The sequence below is a fragment of the Hippocampus bargibanti genome, linkage group LG16 (assembly GCF_051943395.1).
Source record: "Hippocampus bargibanti isolate YZ-2025 linkage group LG16, ASM5194339v1, whole genome shotgun sequence".
NCBI lineage: Eukaryota > Metazoa > Chordata > Actinopteri > Syngnathiformes > Syngnathidae > Hippocampus > Hippocampus bargibanti.
The window spans coordinates 14,752,636-14,767,685 of record NC_142749.1 but is presented as its reverse complement, the minus strand read 5'-3'; the positions used below and the strand labels follow the sequence as shown (position 1 = coordinate 14,767,685).

Genomic DNA, 15,050 nt, shown 5'->3' with positions numbered 1-15,050 from the left:
TAAATAAACGACGCTCTCTCAGAAGCGTGTCAAAGGACGCCGGGTGAATGTTTCGCTGGATGTGACGATGGCCTACTTTATGTCGCGACAAGCGACGACAGCTTCTCTTCCCTCTGATGTCTCCATTTTGAGAGACGACTTTGATGAAACATTCCGTTTCGAATGGCGTTCCCCAAGGAGGGCATCTGTTGCCTACGATGATACCTATGACAGGAAGTCGTTTGGAACAACAAGTAGCGACGAATGTGACTATGTATGGAACACACACACATTCTCACAACAACAAAAAAAATATGTCAAACAGTTAGAAACCTTAAATAGCACGAGGCTATGGAATGTGTATGCTAGCAATCGGGACAATGCGCTATTGCGCGGTGGGGAATTTGACGTGACTCCCATGTGAGCTTCGGAATGCCGCACAATCATCGTACAGCTTAACCGACTTACTAAATGCTGACTATTGATTTAGTGCCCAAATGGAAGACGTTATCACTCGGGTTACTTGATTGACAGCATGTCAGCCATCCTTTACCATCTCTTACTATGAAATAACAACAACGCTTACTTGTGCAACCGTTCCACCAAGAAGGAAGTGAAACAGGAAGTGGTTTTTCGCACCTGATCGCCGCTACGTCCCCGACCATGAAGCTTCTCCGCACACGTGCAGCATGTGGTTTGTGTATCTTGCAGCGGGATTCGCAGTATTTGAGCATTTTATAACAAGTACTACTTTGAAAAAAATAGTTCTCAAGTACCAACGTTAACTCATTTACTGCCATTCAGTAATTTATTCAGGAATTGAAAATGTGACGTAGAGCGCCATCGCCGAATTTGTTCGGATTTTTGTTTTTTCGTGTGGGGAGTGCTGATAAAGCGCTGGTTAGACCTCTATTAATGTCTTTCCCTTCCACAAGGAGGCAGCATTTCCCTTTTTTTACATGTTAGCGCTTTCTTCCAGCTTCAGCTGTTATGAAAGCGCTATTTTCCATTCGCTAACAAAAAAACGACTTTCAGAGCGTCATACTCCAGACCCATATAAGTTAGGAATTAACTAGCTGGCTACCTAGCTAGCTATCTAGATGGCTATCTATCTGGCTAGCTAGCTATTTGCTATCTACTAGCTGGCTGCCTATCTAGCCTATTGAGCTATCTATCTATTAGCTGACTAGCTATCTGGCTGGCTGGTTATCTATTAGCTATGTATTACCTAGTTAGCTAGGTTTCTATCTATTTGAGTTATTCTGGGTTGAGTGAACGGTGGCGCGTGTGGCTGCCGCTGCTCACCCAGAGAAAAAAACTGATCCTTTGATTGTAAAGTGACTTTGAGAGTTTTGAAAGCTGCTTAGAAATGAAAATTATTATTATTATTATTATTATTATTATTATTATTATTATGTCAGTTAGGAAACACAAAAATGGTGTCGGTTGTCCTTTAAAATTTAAATATCAAAGAAGTGTTGTCACTCGGATATTAGCAGACACTTTATCTGTCAAAGTAGTTACTGACATGCATTGTTGCTTTTCTCTTTCATTTCCAACTTGCTTTGAACCGATGAATTAACATTGATAAATGCACCTCGCCTCTCGGGATGAATGAACGCCGCATCAGACGAGAATAGCAACGTTGAATTCATCTGCCCTCGGTGGCCGTGAGATCAATCTACGCGATTGCATCGCTACGCTTTCAGGTGTCAACTTTGTCTGAAACGAGCAAATTTAATTTGGTTGGTGAAGAGAAAAAAAAAATGGCAGCCGCGGCTTTCCAGAGGCTAACATCAACACAGCTCCGTCCGTCTATGGTATTGTAAAAGCGAGGTCATTTGTAGTAAATCAACTTGGCTTTTAAAAGCCCAAATGGCAGCGGTGAAGTCTAGTGGGGAGGCCATGAGGCATGCGCTAAATGGGCCAGGCACGGGGCGGGGAGGCAGTTTAGTGCGGACCGTGCCCCCCGTTTGTGGCACCCGCCCGTAAATTGCGAGGAGGCGTTCGCCGAGCGCCTGGTTTCAAGGAGGATCAACTTGTGCGAGGTCGCGGCGGGGCACGAAAGAAGGTGGGGGGGGGGGGGGCTTCAGTGGGCAAAAGCCAAGGTACACATCGGACGGGCCAAGCGCACGTCAATTGTTAGCTAGCTAGGCGTAAATGACGGCAAATGTAGCCATTAGCCACTTTCACTGCCAAATTAAAGTGCTAAATCTCCTTTGATGGCGAACGGGCGAACTTGGAAAGATGGTCTTTTATGGACGGCGACGAAGGGGAGTTCACGTCAGTTGTTATCTTTGTCTCGCGCGTTCAACGCCGACAAAAGGCTGCGCTTCCCACGCGACAAAAGCGACGTCCTTTCGCTGTCGGAATGACGGGAAAGAAATACAGCAAAGTGACGTATGGGCGTTAAGTACAATCTGGAGCAATTTGGGCTTCTGAACAAGCTGAATTGTGATTAAGCCCATAGCACCTTAATGTCATTTATTAGTAAACAAGTTAGTCACAAAATGGCCGCCGCCAGCCATTTTGAAACATTGACATTCATCATATAATAATCTGCACTGCTAATAATAAAAAAAAATGCATTTTCTATGTAGCTCTTTCTGTTGTTTCTATTTATAATAGTATTTTATTTATTGTATTCTATTTTGTGATTGTATTTTTTTATTATAGTTCCTATGCTTGTCTGTGACTGCTTAAAATATAATGTATTATTACTATTATTAATACCGCCGACACTGCGTCGTGAAAAGTGAAGTCACCGGCGGCCATTTTGGGGTTACCGCTCGCTAAGTGCGTCTAATGTGACATTGATTTCTTTGTGACGTGTCTCTACATTGTGTGTTATAAGGTTGTCTGAAAATGTCAGGGAAAATGTCGGAACGTATTTTTTATTTGTATTTAATTCTAAACTTACTCTCGTCAGGTATACATCAGAACGCTACTCAAAAGACCGTCAGTGATGACAAGAAGGCGAGCCTATAAGGAAGAAAATATGTATGGAAAATGTAACATCGGTAACTCATGATTAACCGGAATGAGATCGAATGGCTGCCATAAACAAAGTATTTTTCTCTATTACAAGTCCAGGTGACTCCATTACAGGCATAAAAAAATACTGGTAACAGCCTTTCAGTTTAGAAGAAGAAAAAAAAAACAAAAGTAAATATGGCAACACAAGATGGCTGCCACTCTGGCTTCAGCCTCAAGAGACAGGTGATTACAGTGTATATATCTATGAAGAAAACAAGTGGCTTTTGCTACTTTATTTCTATTCCACAAGTGAAATGTTAATCAAAATAGCGTTTATAAAACTCCTGTAACCGCATAAGACATTTCTTGTAAAGAGAATGTTTAACTCGACTTCTAAGTATGTAGCCATTTTGCCCAAAGTGAACGCTAGCTACTCAGACGCCTTGTTGCCCTATCCAGATTTGTGCTTGTAAGCGAGCGCTGCGTCATTTCGCTAGCGCTCGTTGTCGATCAGCAAAGGTTAAGTAACTGCTAATCCGCCATATGCTTACCATTGCGTCCGCCATACGCCGGCTAATGATGCCTTCTTGAATTTTAAGCTAGCGGCAACTTCTTTTTTTGGGGGGGTGAAATGAAAATAAACACAGATGAAACCAAGATGCGCCACTTTTCATCAGGTCACATTTCACCACCATCCGGCTGTATTCGGTTATACAGCGCGCTGACTACCCCCCCCCCCCCAAATCCCCTCCTCTTTTGCATAACTTGTTGCATAAGCACTCTTCTGGCAAGCACACACTGTCATGTACGCTCTGTGTCATTTCTGCTTTTCCAGTCGGCGCTCGTTACAGTACAGGCCGTTCCCTCATGTCACCGCAGTTGCAAAACCGCACAAAACACCCCCCTCCTCCCCTTATTCTTTTTTTTTTGGGGGGGGGGGGGGGTCTTGGAATCATTTTCCTGTTTTCATGGTGATCTCTTGCTCTCTCTATGGGGGTGTCATAACCTGGGAGACCTTGCCAAGAACAAACCGAGAGATCGGCGTGTACTGGCGGTGGACTCACTCACACACACACACACACACACACACACACACACACACACACACACACACACACACACACACACACACACACACACACACACACACACACACACACACACACACACACACACACACACACACACACAGGCGTCCAAACACAATCCCCAGATGTTCACTTGGTACATGCGTTTGATGTGTGATGCGTATGGCATGTAGAGTACGCCTTGCCAAAGTCTGTAAAAACCATAATTAGCCGGCGCTCTGATGTCATGTACATGGCGTATATGTACGTTTATTGCCAGTACGCGGTTGTACACATTCTCGATAAAGTGAACATGACATATCGTAAGCCTGGAGGCATCACTGTAAACTGTTTGTATTCGAAGCACAAGAGCAAGAAAAGTGGCACTTGGTGTTGACAGCGGATAAATAGGCACTTTGGTTTCGACGCGTTTCAAAATAATTGACCCAAATGGACTTTGGGAAGAGGGGGGGGGGGTATTCGTCAGAGAGGTTTAAAATGAGAAGACGGATGTCGTTTAGCTAGGCTATACGGGATTCTTCCACAGTCACATAAAAGCATTCACCGGTCAATTTAAGTGTTCAATTTGTCCCATCCGGGATCATGATAGCCAGTTACATGCTATGAAGATGCTAATGCTAGTCTGCGCTTCAAGCTCTGCGGCTCTTGAGTCACATGCTATGAAGATGCTAACGCTAGCTTCAAGCTCTGCGCCTCTTGTTGAACTTTTGGCTCAATAGTGTTTATGGTTTAAAGGACAACCGACACCATTTTTTTTTTGTTTCCTAACTGACATCAGAAAAACGTTTTATAGCATCTAAAATACCCAAAACACGCAGGCTGATATTTTCAGTCAAATGCAAAACACCAATAAAAATAACTTAAAGTATCCCAAAACTACTTCAAAATGACCTCAGAAAGTTTCCGTTTCAGAAGGTCCCGCCCCCTTGTTCGTGACGTCACGCCAGGACGTCTTGCCTTGCTCGAGAATCAAAAAAATGTCTTCAGAATCAGAGAAGATGCTTTCTTGTTACACATCCAGTTATGAATATGATTCAAACAGTTCTGAAGAGGAAAGCATAAACGTTTGCAATCGATGAAAGAAGTCCTTCCGTCTCATTTTGAGGCGTCTGGACTCCAATGTAGCGTCATAGAAAATGCACAAGATGGCGCACAAGCGCTACATTGGAGTCCAGACGGCTCGAATTGATACAGAAGGACTTCTTTAAGCGATTGCAAACATTTATGCTTTCCTCTTCAGAACTATTTGAATCATATTCATAATTGGATGAATAACAAGAAAGCATCTTCTCCGAATGTGAACTCTCTGAAGCCATTGTTTTGATTCTGGAGCAAGGCAGTTTGTGAAGGAGTATCCTGGTGTGACATCATGAACAAGGGGGCGGGACTTTCTGAATCTCCCCAGTTTTGAGCTCATTTTCTGGCAGTTTTGGGACACTTTAAGTCATTTTTATTGGTGTTTTTCATTTGACTAAAAATATCAGCCTGCGTGTTTTGGGTATTTTAGATGCTATAAAACGTTTTTCTGATGTCAGTTAAAAACTGAAGAAGCTAAAAATGCTAACTTTTGATGACTAGCTGCCATTTTTGCTATGATAAGATTAGCATTTCACGGCACTTGTCTCATATCCGTGTCACCTTGGCGTGTGATCAACATCCATTCTTCATTTTATGTTTTTTTTTTTTTTTTTTTGCCCTTCAGCCGGCGAGAAGGCCATCGTATGCGACCAATGCGGCGCTCAGTTCCAGACGGAAGAATCCCTGGAGGCTCACCGGCAGATCCACACCGGTAAGAACCAATAAAACACCACTCGTTTGTTTTGTCGCTGTACTTGACAACCAAGCCCGCGTTGGCCAATCTCGTCCGAAGCTTCGGCGGTGATGATGACGGACGACAAAATGGCGCCGCGCCGGTTTAGCCTGAAAGCGCAAAAGACATAACAGTAATCAACATAGTCGCTTGGCAGGGTCTGGTGTTGTTTATCGCAGCCCCCCCCTTCTCCTTTTCCCTCCCCGCATATGGAGATGGGAAGACGGTGCGGCTTGCCAAAATGGAAATTGGGAGGAAGTAAATCCTTCCTCCTTCAGCAGATGTGAGGCGGAATGAGGTGTTTAATTTAGACGGACGGGATTGTCTCCGATGTCCGTTGCTGTTAAGTAGACCTAATGGTGTGATCGGGTCTTAATTTTCAGCCCGTGTGAGTGTGTGACAGAACATTTAACAAATTGGACAGAGGAAATAAATGGTCGTAGAAATCTTGTAAGCCTTCCCCGGATGCCGTATTCAAAGTTCACGGGTTCTCCATTTATGGTGTTTAAAATGTTGCATTTTTTTGGCCTGTTTTACCATTTGTATTTCATCATAAACGTTTTTATTCACTTTTTAATTCTTCAATTAATAATGATACATGTCATTTATCAGCGCCTTTCAAAACTCTCAAGGTCACTTTACAGTCAGAGGATACGTTTTTCTGTGGGTGAGCAGCGGCTTCCACTCATAGAAAGCTAACTAGCCAGCTAATAGATAGCTAATAGCTAGCCAGCCAGATAGCTAATAAGCAGCAAATAGCTAGCTAGCGAGATAGCCAGCTAGATAGCTAATAGACAGCCAACAGACAGCAAATAGACAGTTAGCCTTGGTATCCAGCTAGATAGCTAGCCAGATACAATACATATGAATTACATCCAGTTTAATTTTGTTTACATGAATACAACTATGAATTAGCATTTTAATTCCCACATGTGTGACTTTTTAAAATGACTTTCCCCAAAATGCTGATTGAATCAAATCATTTATAATAATGGGGACATAATTGAAGAACAATTCTGGTTGTATTTTAATTTGGGGGGACCCACGGAAAATGTTAATGTTTCTTTTTTTTCACCCAAACTGGATTAAATTAGTATACTTTTATCTCTTTATCCATGAGACTTTCAAATCTTATTTTTAATCTGAAAATTGTGATCGTAATCCATATTGTACATTTGTGAGGATATTCAAATGCAGAAGGCACATTTTCCCCTTCAATATTCATTTGGCTGTTTTTTATGATTCCACTTTAAATTCTGTATATCTGCGTGACATATATTTCCTAATTTGGTTTTCTATCGGTCAGTCTGTCTATCTAGCTAGCTAGCTATCTAACAATCTAGCTAGCTAGCGAGTTAGGAAGCTAGCTAGCAAGCTAGATGGCTAACTATAAACTAGCTGGCTAAAAATCTAGCTGGCAAAAAATCAAAGCTAGTTGGCTAAAAATGTATCCGTCTGTCGATCTAGCGAGCTAGCTATCTAACAATCTAGCTAGCTAACGAGTTAGCCAGAACTGTAAACTAGCTGGCTAAAAAAAGCTCGCTGGCTAAAAATCTTGCTGGCTAAAAATCAAAGCTAGCTGGCTAAAAATCGATCTGTCTGTCTGTCCATCTAGCTAGCTAACTATCTAGCTAGCTAGCTATAGAGGTAACCAGAACTATAAGCTAGCTAGCTACAAAAGCTACCTGCCTAAAATTCTATCTGTCTGTCTATTTAGCTAGATAGCTATCTAACTATCTAGCTAGCGAGAGAGTTAGACAAAACTATAAGCTAGCTGGCTAAAAAAAGCTAGCTGGCTAAAAATATAGCTACCTAAAAATAAAAGCTAGCTGGCTAAAAATCTATGTCAGTTTGTTTATCTATCTAGCTAGCTATCTACAATCGATCAAGCTAGCTAGCGAGTTAGCCAGCTAGCTAGCTAGAAAGCCATCTAGCGAGCTATCTCACGACCTATCCATCTATCTTTATATTTATTTATTTATTTCATTTATTTTTGTGTTTGTGTGTGTTATCTGAATAGAATTTCTTTTTTTTTCCTGAAATGTACAATATCATTTATGGGGTGTTGAAATTCCATCAGTAAAATATATTTTGGCACATTTGAGGCATTTCCCAACAATTTTCGCTTCGCACCTGTAGCATATGAAAAACAAAATTCCACTTTACTCGCTTTTCCTTTCTACGCTGTCAAGAAATAACTGGATAACTGGATTTCGGACTCAACTGAATTCAACCTTTTTACATCAGGGCTGCCAATATGCACGCAAAGAGATTCCCAAAATAGCCACTCATCATTATCATCAATGCCAGTGGCAGGCAGCCATTTTGGCTACTTTTGCCCCCAAATTTGTGTCAGTCGTGCAAAGTTTCGCAAATATTCCTCCTCTGCCTTCATCGTATTTGTCGACGAAACGTAAAGGCTGTTATATCGTGTGTACAGTAGCCGCGGCGGTGAGCCAATACCCTCTCCACCACGTTGAATGCTCGCTATTGTGGCGTAGTGCCATCAGCTGCAGTCTGACTCAACTTCCACCGGGACTGAAAAAAAAAACGGAAAAATAAAACCACGGGACAGTTTGGAGCTCGTTGGCGCATTCCTGAAGTCGTCGTCATTCCCAGCGAAAACATCACGTGGCGTTTTATTCCGATGTGTGAAACATATAACAAATATTCCCCTTCTTAGCAAGTTATGGAAAACAACAACAACAAAAAAATCACAAAATGACTCCAAGAATATATGTAATGAATCTTTGCCGCTAAACTGGGACTTTAGTAAGCAAACATCCTCCCCGGGTGATCGAGGAAGCTTTCATCATCCAAACCAAAATAAAACCTAGCCGCTGTCATACTTCCAACTCCGAGTCTATTTACTTTCTGCCTTGTTTATGTGCGCTATGGCTGTTACGCAACATACACAGACGGAGGCTAATTTTAGCAGCATTTTTTGGGGGGTGGCGGGGCGGGCGGGGGGTTTCAACCAGTAAACCGTTCGCTGGATGTTTTGGCGATGGGGCTAATTTAAAGGACAACCGACACCTCCAGACAAGTTGTGTCCATAATTTGTAAAATCACTTCAAATGACTTCTACTGATTCCACGGCAAATCGCTATACAGTAAAGTCTCGTTATATCGATATTCAAGGGAGTCCGAAAAAATATCGATATAACCGGGACTATCGATATATCCAATATCGATATAACGAGACTTTACTGTATTTAACGTTTTAAGACTTGTGCTGAATATTCAGGAAGTCTTGTTTTCGAGTTGGTGACGATTCCAGACGTGACGTTACGTCTGGAACGCCCCTGACCGAGAAAGCGACACACAATGCATTTTGGGTATTTTGTTTGGTCTGAAAACATCGCGTTGATCCGTGTTGATGTTGAAATTAGAAGGAAAACACATCAATAACGCGATAGTGAATCGTTGTGTGTTGCACCAAGACTACTATTTGATACTAGTTGACACAAATTCCCAGCGGAGCTTGGGCGCCATCTTGTGCATTTTCTGGGATGCTACATTGGAGTCCTGACGGTTCGAATTGATCCGGAAGGACTTCTTTAATCGATTGCAAACATTTATGCTTTCCTCTTCAGAACTATTTGAATCATATTCATAACTGGATGAGTAACAAGAAAGCATCTTCTCCGAATCTGAACTCTCTGAAGCCATTGTTTTGATTCTGGAGCAAGGCAGTGTGTGACCAATAGTGACGTTACGAACAAGGGGGCGGGACCTTCTGAAACTAGCCATTTTAAAGTAGTTTTGGGACACTTTAACTCATTTTTATTGCTGTTTTGCATTTGACTAAAATATCAGCCTGTGTGTTTCGGGTATTTTAGAGGCTATAAAACGTTTTTCTGATGTCAGTTAGCAAACCAAAAAATGGTGTCGGTTGTCCATTTAATAAATTCGCAAATGGCAGTGAATGAGTTAATGGGCGGTGCTAATTTGTTTAAAAGTGTGATGTTAGCATTATTAGGGCGTGGTCTCCCCATCCCCAAACCCTTTCAACGTTTTCCTAATGTATTGTGTTGTCCTCCTGCGTGTCCAGTAACGCCTTGCATCGATCGACGCTGTGCACGGCAGCCTTAACGACACTTAACGTGATGCACTATCACGACACGTGTGAAAGGCGGTCGGCGAGAAAAGAGCTTCGCTTGAAGGTTTTATAGCCCCCAAACGCCAACGTCAACAAAAACAGCATTATAAGGTCCAAAGACGCTCGTTGTTTTAGGCCCGGCGATTTGTTTTGGTGCCAGATTGTAGCTTCCACTAGCGCGACTTGTCATTTGCATGGAAATGCGCAGCGAGTGAGCGAAGGACGCGTCGCGAAATGAGCAGTTAGCTGTCGCCGGGCGGCCTTGGCGGGACTTTGTCTGTCGGGACTGTTCGTACGTGAATCATCGCCACCGTGGTGATAACAGCCACACTTGGGGAGGGTCCTTTTTGTGGCCTGTTTCATTACCTCTCAATCCTCCCCCACTTTTCCCCACCTCGTTCTTTTCAAGACTCGTAATACAGGCGGAAAATATGCTAAGCGCCTCGCGGGTAACTGCATTGGGCGCACAGCATGATTCCACGGTAAACACTTTTCATTCTCAAGCCAGAAATAATTGAGCTGGGGAAGGAAAACGAGGGCCGAAAAGTCGCAACAAGGTGTCCCGAACGACCATCTGATAAGTCGCCGTCCGTCAATGAGTCCGAACAGGCGGGCGTCAAAAGTGCTTGAAATCACACGAGGCGGGCATCTGTTTAGCATCGATTTAATTGCGATGTTATTAAGTTGTCAGGGAGCATTAGACCTGCTATACGCAAAGTAAACACACACACAGAGGGAGAGCGGTCATTGTTGCAGGAGAGTAAATGCGTCGCTTGTTTGAATAAGGATAAATCAGTCAGTGTATGTTAGCCATTTTTTGTTCGCAAGGTATCAACCTAAATTAAAATATAAAGGCTGTGCTTCAAAATATGTATCTTTCTTCATTAATGTACATTAATAATCATTTTTTTTCAATATGTGACGATCAGTTAATGTTCTCCCCAATTGATGAACAGAATTGATGGAAATAATCTGTAGCGTACCAAAAAAAAAAAAATGGCCGCCTTAGCAAACGCATTGCCGCAATTTATTACGTGAATTTAATGGAAGATCTTTAGGTCTGCTGGCATCTTGCACAATATAAATACACGGAACTAATAGAAACTGTATATAATGTTTTTTTTGTTTTTTATCACGCGCTAGTCCTGCACAGGCAAATGTGCTAGCGCGGTGTTGTGCTATCATACGATGTATGTAAACACTCGTATCATCCCATATTTTTGTTTCTGTTGCCTTGCACTATGTTGCCTTGCACTATTAAAAAAAGCAATGCTACATGGTTAAAAAAAATACAAATACCATATTTTCCGGTGTATAAGGCACACCCAAAAGCCTTATACGCAGGTGTGCCTTATATGTGAATATATATATGCCTTATATGTGCCTTATATATATATGTATATGTATGTGTATGTGTGTGTATATGTATATGTGTATATGCGTACATGTATGTGCATATATGTATGTGCGTATATGTATATAAACAGTTTTTTTGCACACTAGTCCAGCACGGGCTAATCTGCTAGCGTGGTGTCATGCTATCATACGATGTGTGTAAACACTCGTTTCATCCCATATTTTTGGATCTGTTGCCTTGTACAATTGAAAATAAAGCAATGAATACAAATACTACATGGTTAAAAAGAAATAAATACAAATACAGTGAGACCTCAACTTACGAACTTAATTGGTTCCCAGACAGAGTGTGTAAGGCGAAAAGTGTGTATCTCAAAAAACAAATTCCCATAGGAAACCATTAAAATGGGAATAATCCGTTCCCGGGTTTCCATAAAATATACTTTTCAACTAAATAAGCCTTAAAACTACACACAACATACCTTATTCTATGTATAATAAATGTGCTATTGTATTGTAATGAAAGAAATATACTGAATTGTATCATAAAGTCACTTTATTTACATTTGTGATGGTCATTGATGGCTTGATGGAATGGCGTTGGAGGTCGAAGGTCAAAGGGAATTGCTGTTTGGAAAGAGGCGCATTACATAAGGACTGTAATTAAAGAAATAAACTGTACCGTAAAATAAAGTTTTATTGACCTTTTTGATGGTCGTTGATGGCTTATGGAAGGAGAGTCACCTTCCATAAGGACTGTTGGTAACTTAACCTCTGGTGCTGTTCGGTCGTGTGCTTCCGCCGAAGATCACTCCGCCAGCCGTGGTGGGTGTGTATTATGAAAATAGTGCTTATTATAAGGTTTAATTTTCAGAAATTTGACGTTTGTAAGATGAAAAGTTTGTAAGATAAGGTGTTTGTAAGTTGAGGAACATCGATTGCGATGTTAGTCGTGCATGAGATACTATCCAAGTGCAACGACCTACTAATGTGAGGGTGTTCCTGATAATCCCCAAAAGAATCAACAGTCCCAAAAATATCTTGTTTATGCTTCAGGTGTTCCTTTTCGCTCCTCCATCTTTTTTTTTAACCCTTCCCATACTCGCCTTCCCCAAATAATCAAAGTACAAGTAGTCCGAGACTCCATCGCGGCTAAATTAAATCAAGTGGTGCTACCTTGACTACAGTCACTTCCCTCACGACGAGCCGCCTCCTCTTTCCCCTGCAAACAAATTTTCTCCCGATAAGATCTAAATGAGTTTTTCCCGAGGCGGAGGAAACAAAAAAGCACTGATTGATGCGGTATCGAGCCGAGAGCAACTCGGAGGAACCGCCGCCCGCCAACGAGAAATGATTCGCGTTTGAGTGTTCGCAATCGGCTTTTATTGAGAAGCAAACCCGAGTGGTCCCGGCCGCCCTGTGGAACCCCACGAACTGGCGGGCGCGGGCCTATTGAGGCGGCATAGCGTGAACAACATGGGAGAGGGGGGGATTCGGGTTTCTTATAAGGGCATGAAATAAGTGTGTGGGATCGGCGAACAAATTGGGATGGGACGGGTGAATCCGCAGACGGCGGCCACACATTCAGAAACGGCAATAAATTAACGGGGGCCCGGGCAGCAGGCAGGGAAAGCCGAGGCAAGGCGGGGTCTAGGGGGGGGGGGGGGGTGGATTATGGACTCCCAGCGGGCGCTGCGATTCACGGGCCATAAAATGGAAGTCAGCGGGACATGCCACAAATCTAGCCGACCAATATCCTCAGCGCCCCGCCCTCCAGCCCCTCCATCTTGTCAGGGCATCTTAACTCCCCTGGACGCCGCCCTTTCGACGACACCCACCACATATCATTTGCATGTTGTTTTGAACATTTCACAAACCCAAATTATTTCCTTTGTGAGTGCGTTTGAATGTGGTGAGAGTTTTGTTCCACTTATATTTACAAAAAGCAGAATGTATACAGACGCTCCCCAATTTACGAACGAGATACGTTCCGAATGGTCGTTCGTCAGGTGAATTTGTTCATAAGTTGAATTTGTTCATAAGTTGATTCAGTGCCATATTTTGTAGGGAGTGTATGTTTAAGGCTTTTCTAAGTATGTTTAAGGTTTATTTAACTATGTTTAAGGGTTGTATAAGTAACCTGTATTGGTTTGTACTGAAAAATAAACATTTAATGAATTATATTCTCTCTATGTACATGTATAACTGGAGGGAATACTACATACAGTAAAGTCTCGTTATATCGATATTCTCGGGAGTCCGAAAAATATCGATATAACCGAGACTATCGATATATCCGACCCTGCGTGCATGTAATTTTCTCCTTGCGGTCATAGAAATAGTATCGTAATAAGCGGTACTATCGATATAACCGATATCGATATAACGAGACTTTACTGTATGTTACTACAAAAATGTTCGTATGTACTGATATTCGTAACTCAAATGTTCCTAGGTAAGGGAGCGTCTGTTTATCTTTTTTTTATGTATTTTTTAAAATTTATTTTCATTTTTGGTATTTTATTATTTTATTTGTTTTTTTTTTCTCATAATTTCATATTTTTTATTTATTTTAGTATTTAGTATAGTTTAATTCTTTTCTCATAATTTCACAATTTCCTATTCATCTGTATTTTTGTCCGCTATTTTTGTTTGTATTTTTTTAATGGTTTCTTATTTTTCATTTTATTTCAATTTATTGATTTAGCATTTGCTTAACTCATTCACTGCAAAACAATGTGCAAAAAAATAGTCCACTCCAGTGCCACGGTTTTTGTCACTTTCACTCAAATTCCAGGACCTACAGAATATTGAGTTTTTGGACTACATGAACATTCAATTCAGCGTAATAAACTCTATTCTTTCATCCAAAAAAAAAAGTTAATTCCTAAGTTATATGGGTCTGGAGTTATCTTATCTTAAAATGGGGGCAGCTGTACAAAATATAATACATACATGTTGATTTATATAGCGTTTTAACTACAGCTGAAGCTGTAACAAAGCGCTAACATGGACAAAAGGCAAATGCTGCGCCCTCGTGGAAGGTACAAAAAAATTGCCAAAGGTCTGACCAGCGCTTTATCGGCACCCCCCTCACAAGAAAAAACAAAACGTGAAAGTAGGAGGCTTCTTCCCATTATCCCCTGTTGCATTTTAACCTTGGCGAGACGCTTTCTTTTGTCTGCGCTGTTATTCCGAGTAAATCTCCCCTTGTAATTACGTCGCCGATTGTTTGCCGACATCTTAGGAGAGTGTTAAATATCAACATCCATTCACCCAACCCCCCATTTACAGTGCAAATACCCTTTCGATTAGCGCCCCTCACAATAGAAGCCATTCTTTCGCTCCTTATTATTCCTTAATTGTGAAGCAAGATTAGCAGGAGTGCTTCCAACCTTTCACCCCAAACAAAAGAAGCATCACGCCCAGTTGCCTAGTGACACCAGCTTTCGCTAATTTACTTCCCCGCCACTGCACAGAGTATCCTCGCTCATATAAAGATTTGCCGGGCGCGCTCTGCGACGCTGCGTATTCTCACTGGTTTTGCTCTTCGTATACACCGTTACCGTTGAATTAGCATTGTTAGCACCTGCGGAAGTCCTCGCTGGACTTGGTCTAGAGATCGTCCGCTGTGATGCGGACTTTGTACCGATCTGTCGTGGTGAACGAGGAGCTGAGCCAAAATCCGAAGCTTTCAATTTACCAGTCGATCTACGTCCCAAGACTCATCTATGGTCAC

The 15,050-nt window shown here is 41.9% G+C and overlaps 1 protein-coding gene across 1 annotated transcript in view; it reads left to right on the top strand.

Annotated features, from left to right (window-relative positions):
- zbtb16a (zinc finger and BTB domain containing 16a) overlaps nucleotides 1-15,050 on the top strand; it is a 136,369-nt gene that overhangs the window by 70,554 nt on the left and 50,765 nt on the right. Inside the window, exon 4 of the mRNA XM_089017182.1 lies at nucleotides 5,746-5,832. Coding sequence (XP_088873308.1) covers nucleotides 5,746-5,832 — 87 coding nt within the window. The remainder of the gene's footprint in view (nucleotides 1-5,745; nucleotides 5,833-15,050) is intronic.